General features: G+C 37.3%; 1 protein-coding gene across 3 annotated transcripts in view; it reads left to right on the top strand.

Annotated features, from left to right (window-relative positions):
- The window catches only part of TBC1D8 (TBC1 domain family member 8), a 134,140-nt gene that overhangs the window by 92,831 nt on the left and 18,399 nt on the right, over positions 1-22,910 (top strand). For all 3 annotated transcript variants that reach the window (XM_043994675.1, XM_043994674.1, XM_043994673.1), the window contains 4 exons: positions 13,279-13,486; positions 15,385-15,579; positions 17,926-18,096; positions 20,062-20,212. In XM_043994675.1, coding sequence (XP_043850610.1) covers positions 13,279-13,486; positions 15,385-15,579; positions 17,926-18,096; positions 20,062-20,212 — 725 coding nt within the window. The remainder of the gene's footprint in view (positions 1-13,278; positions 13,487-15,384; positions 15,580-17,925; positions 18,097-20,061; positions 20,213-22,910) is intronic.

Genomic DNA, 22,910 nt, shown 5'->3' with positions numbered 1-22,910 from the left:
GACACTGTAAATGTAAGATATTCCTCCAGTGGCCAGTAATGAGTGTATATATTGCTGGGGAAAACCCTGGTGTTCTTGCTCTAAATGAAACCAGAAGAAAGAAAGAAGTGGAAGATAAATGGAAAGATGGCTTATAGTGACTCCTTGGAGGACAATCAAAGAAGGGTGTTAGTAAAATTGGTATTTGTCCTATGTACAAAGGCAACAAGGGGCAGCCAGGGGGAGCAGTAGATTGAGTGCCAGATGTGAACTCAGGAAGACTCATTTTCCTGAGTTCAAATCTGGTGTCAGACACTTACTAGCTGTGTGACCCTGGGCAAGTCACTTTACCCTGATTGCCTCAGTTTCCTCATCTGTAAAGGAAATCGCAAACCACTCCAGTATCTCTGCCAAGAAAACCCAAGTGGGGTCATGAAGAATTAGACCCAACTAAACAACAACAACAAAAAAGTAACAAAGGCAACAAGAAACATTATTTAATGAGATATCAGCTTTACATGTTAATAAGTATTTAACAAATGCTTTTTCTTGATGAATGAAGCACAGCTTCTTTTAGGGGGGGGAGGCAGTGAGGGTTAAGTGACTTGCCCAGGGTCACACAGCTAGTAAGTGTCAAGTGTTTCAGGCTGGATTTGAACTCAGGTCCTCCTGACTCCAGGGCCGGTGTTTTATCCACTGCACCACCTAGCTGCCCCCCTAATAAATGCTTTTTTCATTCATCCATTCATTCACCTGTCTTATGCTACAATACTGATGATAAATATTTGCAAAAAGACAAACATGCAAATATTTGCTGATTATGCAACATCAGTTAAGAGGTAGAAATTTTCTAGTAAGATATGGATAGTGCTCTTTTCTCTCTCCTCTCAAATTATCCAACAGTACTTTGTCTCTATTTTGCTTCCATAATACTATACCCATATAAATATAAGTATAAATATTTATGTCTATATAACTATAAATATAAAAGGCATGGTGGCCAATGTGGCTTCTATACTCTTCATTTCTCCTTCTGGGCTACTTAACTCACCTTACCATGCAACCATGATGGTAGGATGGTTTTTTTTTTTCCCAGGGGTAGGGGGATAACAGTAGTCACCATGTGGCTACAACTTACTCTCAAGGTGCTAAGGATAACCATCATATGGGAGAAACACATGTATACTCTCACAGCTGCAGCTCCTGAGTCCCCACCATCATCCTCCTTATTTACACATATTGGTCAAAATGAAAACATTAATTCTTAAACATGAGATATTTTACTGAAAAGTGAAAAGTAAGAATAATCATGACATAAATTTTATTCAATAGAAGGCAGGAGTAATCAAAACATACCACCACCCTTTAACTTGGGTCACACTCATTTACTAGGGTTCATAGGGTGAAGAGAAAGAGCATATACTTAGAGAAATCTAGCTGTGAGGCACACAAGTAGGAAAACTGGGGTGCCCAAGGCACCTTATGACTCTGAATGTAGCCTTGGAGATGTACCTCTTCTTCTTAGGGAACATTCTACGCCATATATCACCTGTTTTTCTTAAGAGCCTTTCCCATTCTCCTGTTGGCCAAAGCCTTTTTCTGCTATCTAAGGTCTATGAAGCAATGTTAAGCTCTTTTTGCTAGCAGAACTCTTAATCCTAATATCTTCAGAGCTTGCCAGGTTTACAACCTTGGCTAGATGTTGAAGCAGCCAGATAATTTTTCAGGGAAAAACACTTTGCTTTAATTATGAGACCTGTAAAGTTATTCAGGGCTTGCTTTCTATAGGCTTTAAGAGGTCTTCCCCTCTCAAGTCATAGATGGAAGGAAGGGGTAATGGAGGCAGCAAGCCTTTGAGGGGGTTCACTTCTTCAAAGCTATGGATGGCACTAGAAAACAAATCAATCTTTCCCCCAGCTACTTCTTCACCCACAGAATAGGATTCTGTTCTCATCAATTATCATTTTAGCACTGAAACTTTTCTTCAATGAGATCAGCTCCCCACATTAGCTGCGGAACCTGCCTGTGAGTTGTATTCTCCTTCTGGCCGTTTTTTGGCTCCTTGTCTTCTTGGTTCTGTAGACTTCTTGTTCAGGCTTTTGATTTCTGTAAGCAGCTTCTCTCTTCATCTTTTCTCATTTCTGTCTTGCTTCCATCTTCTTTTTGGTCATTGGCTTCTAGTCTTATGTGCCTCAAATCATGGTCTCTTCCTTAGTTATGTAACCCATCTGTAACTTAGGGTAAGAAACCAAAATCTACATTTTGTGTCAGAATTGATACCAATAATGATTATGTAACAGTTCCATAGTCCCCAAGGAATTATTTAATGAAGTTTCCCCCCAGTAAACTTTAAAATCTAGAGAATTTATATGAGTAACTGCAGAACAATGCATGGTAGACATCTCTACTACATGTCAATACCTTTCTCTTGTGATACTTTAAAAGTTTGAGACATAGTTTATGGGTAATTTAGTAATTTTATTAATAAGGCCATCAGGTTATTAATAAAAGGATAGTCATTTGGACATCTCTCTTAGGCCAAAGACCCCTAATGGCAGTGGGGTCACAGTTTATATGCCCTTCGAAGAGGAGGTGTTCCCAACTCTCATTGATCAATCAAATGGGAGGTAGGCTATCTTGAGGTCCATGTTGTAAGTTACTCAAATCTTGGTCAAAGAAACATCAATTTCCATATCACCTGTCTTGATAATAGAAAGAATCAACATTTTCCCAGGACCTGTCTGAGCAAATAGAATGAGCAGGAAATACACCCATTAGCCCATACTTAGAATTTCTTTTACTGTCTGATTAGATCCTGACCTGGGTAAATCTCTAAGAGAGATTTCCCACACTGGTTGATTTCTGGATGAGGAAGTAGAAAAGGGGAAAAACCTTGGTCATAATACAATAATTAGTTATTAAATATAAGAAAGAAATATTTATTTCTCATACTCCAAGGAACTGTTTTCTCTCAAGTCCTTTCAGAATCTTAACTGAGTTGCTTTTCTTTCAAATTCTCTTAACATAGCTGCTTTTATCTGTGAGTCAATGAAATAGCATTTTTCTTCCCCTTTCAATAAATAGAAGTCCACATGTGCATAAGGCATTTTTCATACAACTCTCTTGAAGGAACAGACATGTCATTTTTAATCTCTCTACATCCCTTATACCTATCACAATGCCTTGGACACATACTAGGTACTTAAACATTTATGGAGTTATTTAATTGAATCTTTGTTGATGGAAGGAGGGTCTTCAGTAAAAGATGGGTCCTTAAAAGATTTTGTGGTAAGAAAGATGCCTTAGGTACTCCAAAGCTTTGTGAATATGCAAAGGAACAAAAACACTATTCTTTTTCTTTTCTTTTTTTTGGGGGGGTGGGGGTGGGTGGGACAATGAGGGTTAAGTGACTTGTCCAAGATCACAAAGCTAGTAAGTGTCAAGTGTCTGAGGTTGGATTTGAACTCAGGTCCTCCTGAATCTAGGGCCAGTGCTTTACCCACTGCACCACCTAGTTGCCCCACAAAAACACTATTGACCCCTAAATACCCCAAGTCTCTTGTAATTTTTAGTGTTGAGATATAATTCTTTGAATCTTCACATATTTTTTAAAAATTTTATACTCTGAATAATTTTTTTAATAAAGTCATTTTTATAGCAAAATCTCCCACCCTCCGTAATCGTGACATTTGTTTTATGTGACTGAATGTACTTTTGATTGACACTTGTACACTTTGTATATAATTACACCTGCCTAAGATGGCATACTTTTTAAGGCGGGAGAAAGCTGTTGGCCTACCTGGTTGCCTCTTTAACCTAGCAGCAGTAACTAAATACTGAAGACAGAAGATATCAGAAAACACGATGGAGGGGGTTGGGGGTAGGGGTGTACATAATGAAAGAGAATATGAGTATATGGACTGAGAGTCATGGGCACCAACTAAGAGGCCGATGCAGTATTCCAGGAGAGAGGCAATGGGATCTTGAACTAAGACAAAAGGAAGTAGGAACCAAAAAGAGCACATGGAGGCAAAAGACACCGTGGTAGTAGAATTGATAAGCCTTGGCAACTGGTCATGGAGCTATGGTTTTGAGCTTAATCAGCTGAGAAAATAACTGATCATTAATGGACATAGAGAAGCCAGAAGCATGAATGCATATGGAGGATAGAGTATGTTCTTCAAGATGTTGTTAGAAGGGGCAGCTAGGTGGCGCAGTGGATAAAGCACCAGCCCTGGATTCAGGAGTACCTGAGTTCAAATGTGGCCTCAGATACTTGATATGTACTAGCTGCATGACCCTGGGCAAGTCACTTAACCCCCATTGCCCTGAAAAAAAAAAGATGTTGTTAGAAGTAATGGTGGGACATCCAGTGGAATTTATCATGCAGATGAAAGTGCTTACTTGAAGCTCAGGATCACATGGAGAACTGGATGGAGGCAAATCTTCCAGAGGAAGTGGACAGTAAAATTCATGGGAATGATAAACAAAGGAGAATCTGGAAACAGAGAAGAAAAGAGTGCCAAAGACTCTAAGACTGTAAGGCTTTACATTGTAGAGGGTAGGTAGGAGGAAAAGAAGCTGATAAGAGGTTATGGGATTTAGGATTATACTCTGTGGAAGCAAAAACAGCAGGAGGCCCCTGAAGAAAAAACATTAGCCAAAAAAAAGGTAAATACAAATATGAGTAACATACGTTTACCCTTTTTTTGTGTGTCAGGGACTCTGTTGGCAATCTGGTAAAGCCTACGGATTCTTTCTCAGAATGAATAAAAATACAAGGAATTACAAAGGAAATAATTATATTGAAATAAAGATATAGGGTTTTTTCCCTCAATTCTTGAAACACCTGAAATCTATCCACAGATCCTTTGGGGTAACCCCATGATAAGAACCTTTGATATAGAGAGCCCAAAATCTCTTAAAGAAGTTGGTTGATTAAATAGAACTTTGATTAAACAGAACTTAGAATAGAAATAGATTAAATAGAATTGAAGACTGAGTCAATAGCTGAAGTAGTAGGTGCGTGAACCAAAAAATTTAAATATGCTACAGGTTATGGAAAAAACTAATCACAAGCGTGTGTGTGTGTGTGTGTGTGTGTGTGTGTGTATGTATGTGTGTGTGTTTGTAGGGGGGGGGGAGAGACAGAGAGGAGAGGAGTAGGGGAGGAGAGAGAAAGAGAAGACAGAGAGAGAAAGAATGTATGTTAGGGAGTGGGCAAATATGAATCCTCCCACCCTTCCTGTGCTTTGGTAATATTCATCTGTGATTCATCACACCCCCATATGTTCACCTCTGCCTCACCCATCTCCTAAGGGGAGAGTGACATCTTCCAGGAGGAAGAAGAAAATATTTGGCTTGTAGAAAATAGGTTTGTAAGATACACAGGTTAATAAATGTTGGGATTGCTTAGCATACATTTTGGTAATTAGGAAATATTGACTAATACAAAATTTCTAAAACAACATGTTTAATTTAGCATTTTCTGTTTCTGGCCCTCTTTTGCTCACACCTCCCAATAATGATCTGAAGGATTTAGCATATTTTGCCATATATACATATATACATACATGTGTTGCCCCATTGCCCCACAAAAAGAAGAAGAAGAAAGAAGAAAGAAGAAAACCTCACTATTAAAAATGACTGGGGGCAGCTAGGTGGTGCAGTGGATTAAAGCACCGGCCCTGGAATCAGGAGTACCTGAATCCAGCCTCAGACACTTGACACTTACTAGCTATGTGACCCTGGGCAAGTCACTTAACCCTCATTGCCTTGCCCCCCACCCCCCAAAATGGTTAAGAACCCCAAAGATACTTTATGTGAGCCATAGTTATCAATATTTATAATATTCTAAAAATTCAAACTGATACATCCTTAAAAAATATTTATTTTCATTTTAAAATGAAAACATTACACATCCACATAACTAAAACATTTTAATGAAAATAGCTATATTTTCCAAAGCCAAAAGAAAATTAGTGAGAAGTGTCATTGTTTATATATATATATATATATATAATATATATATATATAATATATATATATATATAATATATATATATATATATAATTTGGGGGGGGGTTGAGGCACTTGGGGTTAAGTGACTTGCCCAGGGTCACAGCTAGTGTTAAATGTCTGAGGCTGGATTTGAACTCAGGTCTTCCTGATTCCAGGGCTGGTGCTCTATCCACTGCGCCACCTAGCTGCCCCTGTTTTATTTCATTTTACAAATCACTTTAATGTCTGGCTTAATCTAAGATAATTGGACTTTCATATCTGCTTCTGTATCCAATGTGTTGTAATATGTTGTTTTGGTTGGAGTATAATGAGGAAAATCTGGCCAAGCAAACAATGTCCTAGTATTATTATGAAAATGGCTTTGACCTTATTGATACCCTGCAGAGGTCTCAGGGACCTCACCCCTTCCGCCCTCCAAGGAGTTTTCAGATCATACTTTGAGAATTGCTTTCCTAGAGCATATGGATTGGATATCTTAGTATGATGCCTTACTATGGAATGAGAATGGGCTTTGTCCTCTGAGGATCAATTTAGCCAGATTCAGAGATCTTCTTCACCAAAGACCTGGGTACAAAGTGATAAATTTTTTTCCAATCATAATAATTTACATAGACCATTCACCAAGGTATGTAGAAATTTGCATTGTCCTGAGAATAATGATTACTTAAATGTGTTGAAAAATCCATAATTTCATCAAATGAGACAAACTTTGGTGTACTGAATTATGGGTCAAATAATCTATATAGTAAATAGATGATTTTTACTAATAGCTGGGCACAAAAAGGAGAAGTTAAATTTAATTTTCCACCTAGCCCTATGGTTTTTAGTTCAAAACCCAAATTAAAGAACATTCTAATTCACTATGTATACAGTTTAAATATCTGATCTTTAAAAATCGACAAATATTTTAATTTGAATGTTTTGATTAAAATTTTAAAAGTAATTTTTTTATTGCTATCTTTTATAATGTTGTAGACAAGGGCTGGGCTGTCACTATTACACTTTTGATTATACATTAACTGTGTTATCACTTATATCCCTTCTTCTACTCCCTCTCAGAGAACCATTCCTTATAATAAAGAAGAAAAAAAAGGGAAGAAAAAAAGCTTAGCAAAACTAACCAATATATTAAAAAAGTCTCACATGTGCAGTGTTTTATATCCATGGTCCTCCACCTCTGCAAAGTAGTAGAAGAGGTCTTATTATATCTCCTCTTTATCTTGGCCATTATAGTTTCACAGTATTTAGTTTTGATTTAAACCAACAACTTTAAAAAAAAAAACACCCTTTTATTACCTTGGAGGCCTGCTTTTAGCTGAGAGAAACTTAAAACAAAAACAAACTAATTTCTCATAGTGTCTAGAACTCTATTTTCCTAATTCTGGATTGTAGACACTGGAGGAGGCTGCATTGGTATTGCAGAGAGTCCATAAGTTCATATGTTCACTGAAGAAAATAATTACTTAAAAATTAGAATTGGGCAAATGAAAGCTAATGACTTCATGAGGCATTAAGAAACAATAAAGCAAAGTCAAAAGAATGAAAAAAATAGAAGTATGAAATATCTTATAGGAAAAACAACTGACATGGAAAATAGATCGAGGAGAAATAATTTAAGAATTATTGAATTACCTGAAAGCTATGATGATAGAATGAGCATAGATATCTAATTTCAAGAAATTATCAAGAAAAATTGCCTCAATATCCTAGAACTATAAGATAAAATAGAGGTGGAAAGAATCCACTGATTACCTCCTGAAAGAGATGCCAAAATGAAAATTCCCAGGAATATTATAACCAAATTCAAGAGTTCCCAGATCAAAGTGAAAATACTTCAAGCAACCAGAAACCATTTAAATCTTTTGGAGCCATAGTTAGGATCACAGAAGATCTAGTAGCTACCACATTAAAGGAAGAGAGGGGGTGCAGCTAGGTGGCGCAGTAGATAGAGCACCGGTCCTGGATTCAGGAGGACCTGAGTTCAAATCTGGACTCAAACACTTAACACTTACTAGCTGTGTGACCCTGGGCAAGTCACTTAACCCCAATTGCCTTACCAAAAACAAAACAAAACAAAACCAAAAAAAAGGAAGAGAGGGCTTGGAATATGATATTCTGAAAGGCAAAAGAGTAGGAATACAACAAAGAATAACCTAACCAGAAAAATTGAGCATAAAAAAATCCATCAAGGGGAAAAAATGGACATATAATGAAATAGAAAACTTTCAAGCATCCCTAATGAAAAGACTTATGACAATTAAAAATTTAAGAGACATTTTCTGGGCAAATTAATCATTTTATTAATAAGGCTGCCAGGTTATTAATAAAAGGATATTATTTGGCTGTCTCTCTCTGACCAAAGACCATCATGGTGGTGAGGCATGGAGCTTATATACCCTTAAAACAGTAGGTGGTCAATGGGGCCAAGAATAGACCCCTGCTGGAGATTATCCCCAGCCTTGGGCTATCAATTTAAAGAAGGTCCTCCTCTTGGGGGTGGGGGGAGTAACCCCTCCCTAGACTGAGAGTCCTTATCTAGACAAAATGGATCTGTCTCCACCCAAGCTTGCTTATTAGAACAGGATGAGCTTCCCCACCCTAAATTCCTTGCAAGCTTGGAATGGGTCTGACCAATATGAAGATATTCAATGCAATCTTATTATGAAGCAGAAACTGAACCTCAAGAGTCAGTGGTCAGAAGCAGGACAGATTTTAGAGGAGAAATAGGATAAATAGAATGGCAAACAGAATAGGATGGTGGGAAATGGATGGTTAGTAATCATAACTGTGAATGGGAAGAACTCACCCATAAAATGGAAGCATATAGCAGAGTCCAACAATATTGTTTACAAGAGACACTAGAAACATAAATACAGAGTTCAAATAAGGGATTGGAGCAGAAACTGTTATGCTTCAGGTAAACTTAAAAAGGCAGGGGTAGCAATTATGATCTCAGACAAAGCAAAAGCAAAAATAGACCTAATTAAAAGGGATAAGCAGAGAAACCACATCTTGCTAAAAGGCACCATTGACAAAGAATTGATATCAATACAAAACATAACTGCACCAAAAGGCATAGCATCCAGATTCTTAAAGGAAAAGTTAAATGAATTACAGAAGGAAATAGTAAAACTATACTTGTGGGACGGACATCTCAGTTTTCCCCTCTGAGATAAATAAATCCTACCATAAAATAAGAAAGAAGTCAAGGAGATTAATAGAATCTTAGAAAAGTTAGATATGATAGACCTCTGGAGAAAACTGAATAGGAATAGAAAGGAGTATATATTTTTCTCATCTGTACCTTCACCTTCACAAAAACTAACCACGTAATAGGGTATAAAAACCTCACAAATACAGAAAAGCATATTAGAGGTACCCTTTTTAGATCATAATGCAATAAAAATTACGCTTAATAAAGGACTGTGAAAACAGATTAAAAGATAATCAGAAAATAAATAATCTAATCCTAAAGAACAAGTGGGTCAAAGAAAAACAATTATAGCAATAATGAATAATTTTGTTAAAGAGAATGACAGCAGGGGATAGCTAGGTGATGCAGTGAATAAAGAACCAGCCCTGGATTCAGGAGGACCTGAGTTCAAATCTGACTTCAGACTCTTGACACTTACTAGCTGTGTAACCCTGAGCAAGTCACTTAACCCTCATTACCCCACCAAAAAGAGAGAGAGAGAGAGAGAGAGAGAGAATATGAATGACAGCAATGAGACAACATTCTAAAATTTATGGGCTGCAGCCAAATCAATACTTAGGGGGAAATGCATATCTCTAAATGCATATATCAATAAAATAAAAAGAGAAGATCCACAAATTGGACAGTCAAATAAAAAAAAAACAGAAAAAAGCTAATTAAAAATCCCCAATTAAACAACAAAATGAAAATCAAAGGAGAAATGAATAAAATTGGAAATAAAAAATTGAATTCATAAATAAAACTAGGAACTGGTTTTATAGAAAAACAATAAAATAGATAAACTATTGGTTAATTTGATAAAAGAAAAAGAGAAGAAAGAAAATCAAATTACTAGTATCCAAAATGAAAAGGGTAAATATACCACCAATGAAGATAAAATTAAAGCAATTATTGGGAAGTTATTTTGCCCAATTATATGCCAGTAAAAGTGATGATCTAAGTGAGATGAATATTTACAAAAGTATAAATCTCCCAGATTAACAGAAGAGGAAATAGAATACTTAACCCAATCTTTGAAAAAGAAATTGAACAAGTCATCAATGAGCTCCCAATTTTTAAAATTTCAAGGAATAAAAATCCCCAGGAAAATATCACTTCATAAGTGAATTCTACCAAATATTTAAGGAATAATTAATCCTTATATTGTATAAACTATTTGAAAAAGTAGGTAAAGGAGTCATACCAAATTCCTTTTGTGACACAAAAATGGTTTTGATACCTACACCAGGGAGAACAAAAACTATAGACCAATTTCTTTAATGACTATCAATGCAAAATTTTAAAATACTAGCAAGATAACAGCAATATATCACAAAGATCATACACTATGACCAGGTAGGATTATACCAGGAATGCAGGTCTGTTTCAATATTAGGAAAACTACCAGCATCATTGACTATATCAGTAATAATAAAAAAGTTAATATGATTATGCCAATACATGAAGAAAAAGCCTTTGACAAAATACAACACTCATTTCTATTAAAAACACTAGAAAGCAGGGGCAGCTAGATGGCGCAGTAGATAAGGCACCGGCCCTGGATTCAGGAGTACCTGAGTTCAAATCCGGCCTCCGACACTTAACACTTACTAGCTGTGTGACCCTGGGCAAGTCACTTAACCCCAACTGCCTCACCAAAAACAAACAAACAAAAAACAAAAACACTAGAAAGCAAAGGAATCAGTGAGGGCTTTTTTCTTAAAATGATAAGTAGTATCTATCCGAAACCAAGAGCAACCATTATTTGTTTTTTTTGTTTGTTTTTTATTTATTTATTTTTATTTTTTTAGTGAGGCAATTGGGGTTAAGTGACTTGCCCAGGGTCACACACCTAGTAAGTGTTAAGTGCCTGAGGCCGGATCTGAACTCAGGCACTCCTGACTCCAGGGCCGGTACTCTATCCACTGCGCCACCTAGCTGCCCCCGCAACCATTATTTGTAACACAGATAAACTGGAAGTATTCCCAGTAAGATCAGAAGTAAAGCAAGAATATCCACTATCACTACTTTATTCATTATTGTATTTTAAATGCTAGCTATAGCAATAAAAGAAAAAGAAAATGAAGGAATAAAAGCAGGAAGTAAGAAGACAAAAATATCTGCCTTTGCAGATTATATAATGGTATTGCTTAGAGAACTTTAGAGAATCAACTAAAAAACTAGTTGAAACAATTAACTTCAGCAAAGTTGCAGGATATACAATAAATCCAAATAAACCACTAGCATTTCTATATACTGCAAACAAAATCCAGGAGCAAGAGATAGAGAAATTACATTTAAAACAAATGTAGGTAATATAAAATATTTGGGAGTCTACCTGCCAAGACAAAACTAGATATTATATAAATACAACTAAAAAGCATTTTTCACACAAAGACAGATTTAAACAAATGGAGAAATATTAATTGCTCATGGATAGGCTGAGCCAATATAATAAAAATGACAATCCTTCTGTTAAGTTAATTTATGTATTCAGTGTCATATCAATCAAATGATCATAGAATTATTTTATAGAGCTAGAAAAAATAGTAACTAAATTCATCTGGAAGAATAAAAGGTCAAGAATATCATGGAAACCAACAGAAAAAAAAATGTTAAGGAAAGTAGCCTAGCAGTCCAGATTTCAAACTATATTACAGAGTACAAATCATGAAAACAGCCTGGTTCTAGCTAAGAAATAGAGTGGTGGATCAGTGGAGTAGATTAGGTGTACAATGTATAGTAGTAAATCACCATAGTAATCTAGTGTTTGATAAACCCAAAGATCCAAGCTTTGGGGATAAGAATTTGACATTTGACAAAAATTGCTGGCACAACTGGAAAGCAATTTGGCAGAAAGTAGTCATAGACCAACATCTCACACCATATACAAAGGTAAGGTCAAAATAGAGAAATGATTTAGATAAAAAGGGTGTCACAAGTAAATTAGGGGAGCATGGAAAAATGAGCCTGTCAGATCCATGGATAAGGGAAGAGTTTATCCCAAAACAAGTGATAGAAGGGATTATGGGAAGTAAAATATATAATATTAATTATGTGAAATTAAAAAGCTTTTGCAGAAACAAAATTAATGCAGCCAAAATTAGAAGGAAAACAGGAAACTGGGGGAAATGTTTGTAGGAAGTTTGTACAACAGCATAAGTTTCTTCAATGAAGGCCTCATTTCTCAAATATATAAAGAATTGAGCCAAATTTGTAAAAATAAGAGCCATACCACAGTTGATAAATGGTCAATGGATATGGACAGGCATTTTTCAGAAGAAGTCAAAGCTATCTATAGTCATTAAAAAAATGCTATCAGATTGGCTAATATGACAGAAAAGGAAAATGACATGCTAGAGAAGAGGTAGGAACATTGATGTTTGAATGCTGATAAAGTACAGATAGAAGCATACTTTTTTGAATCTTTTTGTAGTTGTTTGGATTTTCTTTTGTAACATGGCTAGTATAGAAATGTTTTGCTTGACCTCACATGTATAATCAAAATAAAATTGCTTGCCTTCTCAAGAAGAGGGAGGAACAAGAGGAAGAGAATTTGGATTAAAAAAAAATTTTAATTATTGTTAAAATTTTTATTTACATGTTTATAACCAATATCAGATTGTTTGCTGGCTTTGCAAGAGGGAAGGGAAAGGAGGAAGGAAGAAAAATTTCGAATTCCAAATCTTACATAAATGAATAATGAAAACTATCTTTACATTTGATTGGAAAACATCAAAATAAAATACTATCCCAAAAAGAAGAAAAAAATTATTTACATGTAATTAAGAAATATTTAATGAAATTTTTTAAACAGAATGGTTACTTTGTCCAGAGATCAGTTCTGAGACTTTTGCTTCATTAAATAAAGTTCAGTGTAGAGGGAAAAATAATAATTCTTTCCAAGATCATCTTACAAATTGGGTATCTATAGTTTGATGTGTCTAATTCAAAGTCCACATGATCTATTTATTTTAACTTAGAAATATCAGTTTTAGAAGAGTGAGGTTGGTTTTTTTTTTTAATCTCCCTTTCCCATCTAACTTTCCCCCCCTTTTTTTTTTCTTTTTCCCTCCCTTACAAGGGATCTGGAAGCCCGAGCACAAAATGAGTTCTTCCGGGCCTTCTTCAGGTTGCCAAGAAAGGAGAAGCTACATGAAGTTGTAGACTGTTCTCTTTGGACACCATTTAGCCGCTGTCACACAGTGGGACGGATGTTTGCTTCTGATAGCTATGTCTGTTTTGCCAGCAAAGAAGATGGCTGTTGCAATGTCGTCCTTCCGCTTAGAGAGGTAGAATCTGTCTCTGGATTTCTCTGTTTGTTGTTTTTCTGTTTCCTGGGAATGTGTTCTTTTTGCACATCGCTGAAACTATGTCAAGGCAAGACATAGAGAAGAATCAACTTCCCCACCCAGGTCAGAAATGAGATTCTAAGATGTGTGGACCTTTCCCTCACACGTATAGTAGGAATCAAAACCTTGGGTATTTTTTTCCTTTCTCCACTCTTTTCTATTGAGAACTGAAAATTCTGAAGCAAAGTGACTTGTAAAAGCAGCCTACCATGACTTCTACAGTATTGATAAAGCTATTATTAAGAATACACATGTAGCAATTAAAGCTTTTCTATGAACTGTCAGTGGAGGGAGGAAAAAAAAAAACTTTCTCCTTTGCAGTTCCCTTCACCAATCCTCTTTCTCTCCTAGCCCCTAAAAAACAAAACAAAACCATTTTTATTTTGAAATTTAAAAAAAAAATAGTAAGCAGTGTGGGCTTTATGGTCTCTTGGTATTTCATTTTAAAATAAAAAATTAATAATTCCTTGGAATAGTAAGAGATATATAAGTGAGTTTAAAATATTCAGATTTTTTAAAAAAAGAATTCTTAGAACTAATAATCCTTCCTTGTGGAAAGAATAAAGATAATGTTATTTTAATTTTTTGCAGGGCAATGAGGTTTAAGTGACTTGCCCAGGGTCATACAGCTAATAAGTGTCAAGTGTCTGAGGCCAGATTTGAACTCAGGTCCTCCTGAATCCAGGGCTGGTGCTTTATCCACTGCACCACCTAACTGCCCCCAAGAGGAGAATTTTAAAACCTAGGTTTACTGACAGATCTAAAGCAGTTTGTGACCTCAGGGAAGTTAGTTAATCCCTGTCTCAGTTTTACTATCTATAAATTGAAGGTGATACCTACTGTTCAGGTAGAAAATACAAGGTCAAAGGAAGGAGAGAGTAAGCTTGAAATATGTCCTAGCAACAATGGAAACAGTGACTAACACATCAGGGACATCTTACCAAGACCAGATGTTTCCTGAGTGATGATGTAAGAATATGGAAGATAGATATGTATGTGTGTATGAGCAGCCGAATGAGCTTTTCTAAAAATAGTGCTAAACGTGATAATAAGGATGTGGTAGTAATTATTTCTTATTCATAGCAACAGTGAGAACACTCAAAATAATCAAAGAGGTTAAGATTTGGCTGAGAGGCAGCATGGAATAGTGAACAGAGGGTACTGGTCCCAGCTGAATGATCTAGGTTTATGTACTGCCTCTGATTCATAATGGCTCAATACCAGGCCCATCATCTAATTTCTCAGTGCCCTAAGCAACTCTAAGGCTATAATTTGCAAAATAGCAACTGATCTGCATTGGTGGAGGGATTTTCCTTACTGGGAGTACCCTATTCTAATTAAATCACAGGTCTCAACAAGGTGAAAAAATACAAATAAAAAAGGATTTGATGGGCAGCTAGGTGGCACAGTGAATAAAGCACTGGCCCTGGATCCAGGAGGACCTGAGTTCAAATCTAGCCTTAGACACTTGATACTTACTAGCTGTGTGACCCTGGGCAAGTCACTAAACCCTCATTGCCTTGGGGGGGAAAAAAGGATTTGACAAGTCAACACTAGCATATCATCTTGCATTCTCCAAAGAATTGTTTAAATTCACCTCAGTTTTTGGATGATTTCTATCGAACCGTCTTACTAAATTAATATGGGTTCTGGTTTTGAGTTGAAATGCAGTAATGAAATGGTCAGCATCTGGAGACAGGAAGACAGAAAAAACCTTTATACTCAGACACTTTTGCTTGCAGTTACCTTTTTTGTTTAAGTTCTTCTGAATATTCAATGAAACTACTTTCTTTCCCCTCATATTTTGGCATGTGTTGATTTGTTTTTCTTTTAAACAGGTAGTGAGCATAGAAAAAATGGAAGACACAAGTCTACTTCCTAATCCCATCATTATCAGTATAAGGAGCAAGATGGCCTTTCAGTTCATTGAACTCAAGGATAGAGAGAGCTTGGTGGAGAACCTGCTCATGAGGCTGAAGCAGGTTCATGCTAACTGTCCAGTGCATTACGACACCTTGAAAAATGAAGATGTGGTAGGATGCTTCAAATATATATATTGCTATGTGTGTGTGTGTGTGTGTGTGTGTGTATATATATATATATATGTGTGTGTGTGTGTGCATATGTCTCAGGCTTATATATCTAGGCTCAAATATATGTACATATGTACACATGCATGTATAAATTTATACATACACATGCTGTGTATATTACATGTACTCAGTGTTAAGGGCTAAAATTCTAGCTAAACTGTCTAAAATATCTAATGAGTGGTCACCAATAAATTATAAGCTTTAGCAAGAGTTAGACTTTTAAGCATTTATTAAGGAGAATAAGAATTTGATAAAGAGAGAGAGAAAGGCCTAGATTCCTATCTATTAAAGGGAGAGCGCATTTCTAGCTGCCTTCTCCACCAGCGTCCCCAGGAAAGAGAGCGAGACTGAGCGCCAGTCTCTTCCTTCCTCCTCCCATTAGCCTGTGTCACTTCCTGACGCCAAAGAAAAGACTCCTGGTCTTGCCTTCAAAGACCTTCGCTTCATGGGCGGAACTCTTCTACAGTAAGTCTCCAGCAGGTGGCATCATTCCAATCGTTACATCAGGAATCACAGTTATTCATATTCTCCCAAGTACTTTTTGTTTAAAAGTTGATTCTGGCCCTATAAAAACTAAGATCTTCTTGAAATTCCATGTAATGTAAAAAACATAAAAGGGCATTTCATCTATTGGGGTTGAGGGTGCCGCTGAGGATACTTATTCGATTATACAGTAGGATGTACCCAACAAGCTACTAGGTTTGTTTTCCCCCGGTACCCACAGAAGCTGTCATGAGATTTCTTTGTACAGATTCAGAAATGATTGTCACTTGACTCCAAAGCCAAGAATATTGGTGCCTTATAATTACTTAGACCTGTTGATAAATCAAGAATGCAGAGAAATTATAGTGCCGCTGTTGAATAGCACTCCTGATTTATTTATTGCCAGGCATGGGAAAGAAGGCTTGACAGTTGTTAAATTCTCATCTGATAGGACTGAGAAACACAATGCATTTCCCAGAACAGAATTGCGGGGAAGAGAAGTAGATGTTATGGAAATAACTAACATGGTAATTGGTGGGAGGTGGGTTTATTATTCCTTCCCCATTCATCTTCTCTCTATATAAATTTAGACTCCTAATAACTTATCTTCTTTTATTCTCCACTCTATTCTACTCCTTCAGCCCACCCAATATATGCCACCAGCCAGGCCACAAGTTAGCAAACAAGTTTGTCTACAATTCTCATGCAGTTATTTCAAGAATTTGAAGCTAAAAATCTGAGCAAGATAAGGTTGAACTTGCAAAACTCAATGCATTATAGGGTTTCAGTTTCAGGTTTGGGGTGGGTGGTTGATGGACTATATAAGCACTGGATATTTGTCTTATTTCTCCTTCTTGTCCCCCATTCCTACCCCTCCACACACACACACACAAACTGCTTTCCAAATTTTCATATTAGGATTTCACATAGACTTTAGGAAAAGGAATCATTGTATATTAGAATTGAGCTGAAGTGATAGACAGTTTCCTATAACCTCTAGGCTCAAATACAAACTCCATGGTTAGGTATTTAAAGCCATTTATAACTTGGCTCCAAACATTTACAGGCATCACACACACTATGTGTGGTCCAGCCAGACTGGTCTTGCTTTTCTCACACATGATATTGTATCTCCTATCTCTTGTGTTTTTGCACAGGCTGTCCCCAGATTTAAAATGCATTCCCTCCTGACCTTTATCTCCCCTCATTTCCTTCAAAGCTCAACTCAAATGCCATCTTCTATAGGTCTGACATCCCTAGCTGCTAGTACCACACACCTGAAATGACATAGTATTTATTTTGATTATGTTTATAGGACTAGCAGTGAATAGACAAGATTAGTAGAACAAACCTTTCAAACCCTATCCTTGAGATTTTTTTCCTTCAAAGAAGCACATGTCCAATTTTGTAGAATGCAAAGGAATAGAAAAAATAGGGCTGACATGTGAATTTCCCTTTTATGAATAATGTTGGGGGATATATCTACAAATGCACAGTTACCTGCTTTCTCCTATTTTTAAAGAAAAGCGATGAAATTGTTGGGTTTAGTGTTCTGGGACTTCTGCCTTGTGTGTTCTCATATTCAGGGACAAAGTAAAAACCTCAGTGTAGACAATTCCATTGTAAAGGTAAAGCCTTATGGGATTTAATGTCTTGGTGTATTTGTCTCTTCTCTCAAGCCACAATTAGATAGATTTTTAAAATATAGTTGTCCATTAGGGGTTGATGTGGAAACTCAAACAAATTCCACAATGCTGAAAAAGTAAAAGCAAAAACAAATACCTCCATTTTTGTTTTTTTTAGACGTCCTCTCTATTTCAGTCAAATAACGTTTGTGGTGACCAAAAGTTTGGGACTCTCAAACTGTCTCAGAATGGTAACAAGATTGACAAAGAAACTAGCCCTCTGCCAAATTCTGAGGCACTCATAGCCATCTTCCACCAGTCGGGAACTCAGAGCCCTGATTCCAGAATGGTAGGTAGAACTCACCTTATTTTTCTGTCCCCCACCCCCACCCCACTCCCCTAACTCCATTGCCTTTTTAACACAGACCCAGCTGGTCTAACTGTGGGATTTGGCTTAGAGAGCAGTGAGCCCAAGAAGTGTCATTCTGTGGTTCTGCAATAACTTATTATGGACTTAATACCTGCTCAGTACCTCTGTATGCCAGCCACAAAAAGGCCAGGGGTCTACCATCCAAATAGCTGCATGCGTGGAGCCAATTTCACAACTCTTTCACCTTGTTTACTCTGTGTTCAAACACTGAAGCTGCCCTGGTGCATGCTTTAAGCTCCCTAAGCTGTGATAAGAGAAAGTGCTGGTATCGGTCTATGTTCTCAAAGAGGATGGCATTGCTATCCACTTTTCCTAAAAACCTTTGCATTAGTTGCCCTTGTTGCCTCCGTGACCTTGGGCAATTCACTCAATCTCTCTAGGCTTCAGTGCCCCATCTTAAAGCAGACTAGGTGACCTTTTGAAGTCCCTTCATATGCCTCATATGCTCGGTTTGCAGAATTAGGTATTTTTTACCTCAGCTCTGCATTATTTGGAGGGATGGAAATGTGGGGTGGGCCTTATCACGTCCATGTTGTATTCTCAGGGAAAATGGAACTCAATTTTTTAGTTTCAGATTGGACTAAAAAGATTTGAAAGCCTTCTCTGAATGGAATCAATTGTTTCCATTCAAAGTATGAAAGTTCAACTGGGGCTTTATAATCTTCAGTAAAGATCAGTTATAGATATTAGCAACCTTTTGTTTGGCTGTGACCAATTTGCCTCCCAACGGGGTCATAAAGAAGAAAATATCATCTAAGCTTTCTAACGTCCTTGACCTTAACAATGCCCTTTTCTCTTGAGCACGTGTTAAGAAGAGCTATTATTTTACTGATAGGCAGCATTCTAATTTCAGTTCAAATTTTTTTGCAACTGAAATAAAGAGTAAATATAAGGCAGCTAGGTGGCACAGTGGATAAAGCACGGGTCCTGGATTCAGGAGGACCTGAGTTCAAAACCAGCCTCAGACCCTTGACACTTACTAGCTGTGTGACCCTGGGCAAGTCACTTAACCCTCACTGCCCCTCAAAATAAATAAATAGAAGAGTAAATATGAGTATCCTTCTGTTGATTCTCTGCATAGCTAAAACATAGATCTTTATAGCAATAGCTTTGTTGGTGCCAAATATGAACACCTGTAATGTGTGAGCCCTATAGTTATGAGGCTTGAAATAGTAACAGCCAGTCCTTAATTGCACAAATATTCCCCAAATTTCATTTCGGTAACTGGCTTCAACTTTAACCCCCACCACAACTTTAATTAGGATTGATGAAAAGTAGCGAGTGAATTTTCTTCCTTCCCTTTTCCTCCCCTCACCAACCCACTCCATAAACTATTCTTGGTGATGCGCAACAGACAGTATGAAATGTCCTGAAGGTTAACAGACAAGAGAAAGACATGAAAGGAGGTGTAAAATATTAGTCCCCTGAATAAGGAAGTTAATTTCTATCTGATTTCTGTTGTATCTTGTTTCAGATAATGGAAGTAGAAAATTTCTTGAGTTCATTTTGTTTCCTTTCTTCCTGCCTCTCCTCCAAATCCTAGAACAAAAAAGCAAGTGGGAGAGGGTCTCTCTTTCCTGCCCACCCATTAACTAGAGCAGAGAAAAGGGAGACTCCTGTGCTCTTATATTGTCAGAGGAGATTGCAATAGTCTCTTGGTAGCTGTTGCAGCATTTAGTCCTCAGCCTGCAATCATGGTCACGAGGTACTTTTGTGGGAGATCTTGTTCCTCTTGTTAAGCTTTGCTACTGAGGTTTAATTGCCTATAATTGTTGACTTCTCAATGAACTTCTTCTTCTATTATACCTTGTGGTCTAAGAAAACATGGTGGGAACATGTGGATGATATATGCCACACCTGAAATGTGCATATTATGGTTTCTAGTCAAGAGAACAGATAAAAGCAAGCCTATGGAATGACCATTTTGTGGAATATGGCAGAACAGTGTGTATGTTTCGTACGGAGAAGATCCGCAAGCTTGTTGCCATGGGAATCCCCGAATCTCTGCGGGGTAAACTCTGGCTCCTGTTTTCAGGTAAAAACTTAATTTCGCTTTTTCTCTTATATCCTTGACCAAATGTTAGTTTGAGACATTACTTACAAATAAGAGGATGAGGGGGCAGCTAGGTGGCGCAGTGGATAAAGCACCAGCCCTGGATTCAGGAGGACCAGAGTTCAAATTCAGCCTCAGACACTTGACACTTACTGGCTGTGTGACCCTCAGCAAGTCACTTAACCCCCCGTTGCTCCACAAAAACAACCAAAAACCAAAAAAACCCAAAACAAATAAGAGGACGAGGTCAGAGGGATTGTTCTGGGTTCCAGTTGAGTTAGCCATATTTATTTTTCACTGTGGAATCTCAAACACAGGGCTTCTTAAGTCTAAATATTTTAATTTCTGACTTCAAGACAGTCACTAAACCACTTGGGGTGTGTTTCCTCCTCTATAAGGTCATCTGAGACAGTTCTGTAATTAGAAGATTTTTTTTTTTTTGGTGAGGCAGTTGGGGTTAAGTGACTTGTCCAGGGTCACACAGCTAGTGTCAAGTGTCTGAGGTCAGATTTGAACTCAGGTCCTCCTGGCTTCAGGGCCAGTGTACCACTTAGCTGCCCCAGAAGATTTTCTGTATATTATAGTGATACCACTATTAACAAATCCCCTAGGAATGGAGTGGCTTCAATTAACTCTGACTTTTGAGATCACTTAGTGCAACCACTTAATTATATAGATGAGGAAACTGAGGCTCAGAAAGGTTGTTATTTGTCCCAAGTCATATAGCAAGTAAATGGCAGAGTTGTGTAGAATCTAGGTCTCTGGATTCTTATGCTAATGTTGTTTGGCCTCAATGAAGTAAGTCCTATTAAAATGAACAAATAAGCAAAATATATCCTTGTATGAACTATAGTGAACAGAGCTGTTGCTCTTTGCAACTGTATGACAAAAAGACTTCCATATGCTGTTTCTTCCCACTTGAAGGCATCCAGGATCCACCCTGGATAGAACTGTGAAGTCTTGGAAGCTTGTCTTCTGCCCACAGTTTTCTTTTTCTGTGCTCTCACTGGCTCAGCAGTGACCCCTTCTACTGCTTCAGATGCCCAAAGCCTTCTTGTTTGCTTTTGCTTTTCCTAACAAAAGAGAAGAATTAAGAACTCATAACACTTGAATGCCCAAATCACTGTATTCTGTGAAAATGCATTCACATCAAAATGTTGCCTTATTTTAAAAAATTATAAAATAATTAAATGTTGCCTTATTTAGCCATTTTCAACCACATCTGTAAGGTGAAGAAGATTTCTTACCATCTGATTTAGTATGAATATTGGGATTATCCCTCTAGAGCAGAGCTTCTTAAACTTTTTCCGCCTTTTTCGCCTTAGAAATTTTTACGTGTCCCTGGGTATATAGGTGTATAAAATAGGTATACAAATAAAACATTTACTGCCAAAGTTTTCACAAACCGCCCCCCCCCCACACACACACACATTCAGTTACACAACTCTATGTGGGATCTTGAACCCACAGCTTAAGAAGCTTCACTTTAGAGACTCCATAGTGATTTATGGACAGAACTAGAGACAGATGAAAGGTTACGAGAGATATACCGTATATTTAATACTGTTCAAAACATAAATGAATCTTTTAGTTCTGTGAGGTTTTGCTGGGCCTGGGATTTAGAAGAGTAAGTGGGAAAGGACATGTCCCCAGCCCATTGGCCTATTTATTTCCTCCAGACCCTCAGCACTGCTTCCCATGGTACCTGCTGCTGCTTTGCAAAAAACCTACAGATGCTTCTGACAAATTCAGAAGTCATCATGGTCACAGTATGTTTATCCTGTGCACACAGACTCACACTTGGTGTGAGGCATCTGATATGGCAAATTAAAAAGTTCTAGGTTCCCCTCTTTAATAGTCAGAGATACCTTTTCTTGGTTTCAAATTGGAAGCAACGTGGTATAATGGAAATACCACTGGAGTGAAAGACCTGGGATCTAGTCCTGGCAATGATTCTTGCTAGATATGAGATCCTGTCACTTAATCTCTCTGAGCCTCAGTTTCCTCATCTGTAAAATGAAAGTCTTAGGGGGCAGCTAGGTGGCACAGTGGATAAAGAACCAGCCCAGGATTCAGGAGAACCTGAATTCAAATCTGGCCTCAGACACTTAACATTTACTAGCTATGTGACCCTGGGAAAGTCACTTAACCCTCATTGCCCTACCCAAAAAAAAAAAAAAAGTCTTGAACTAGATGAATTCTAAGGTGGAAGTTTTAATGTATGTGGGGTCCATGGACAGATTTTGGAAGGGAGGTGCTTGAACTTGGATTAGGAAAAAAATATCTTCTTCTCACATAAACCTATTATTTCCTTTTTTCTATATATTATATTTATGCAGTTAAAATTGTTTACTCTAAAAAGGGGTCCATGGGCTTCACCAGGCTGCTAAAAGGGTCCATGAAACACAAAAAAGTTAAGCAGCACTGACCTAATGTGTTTTATGCCCATGTGTTCCTTTCATTCTATGAGGAAGAGTCTGTTGCCCTTCTTAAATCATTAAGGCAGTCTTTAATGCTTCGTGTGGGCCATTTTCAGGCTCTTTTATGATTACTGAATGAATGAATGTAGAGCAAACATTTATTAAGTACCTGTTGTGTGCAGAGCAGTTTGATAGAAGAGATACCAAGTTGAGAAAAGACATGGTATCTGCCCGCACAGAGCTAACATTCTAGGGTGGTC

The sequence above is a fragment of the Dromiciops gliroides genome, chromosome 3 (assembly GCF_019393635.1).
Source record: "Dromiciops gliroides isolate mDroGli1 chromosome 3, mDroGli1.pri, whole genome shotgun sequence".
In the NCBI taxonomy this organism is placed as follows: domain Eukaryota; kingdom Metazoa; phylum Chordata; class Mammalia; order Microbiotheria; family Microbiotheriidae; genus Dromiciops; species Dromiciops gliroides.
Note: the sequence above shows the minus strand (reverse complement) of the source record. Positions and strands in the feature narration are given on the sequence as shown.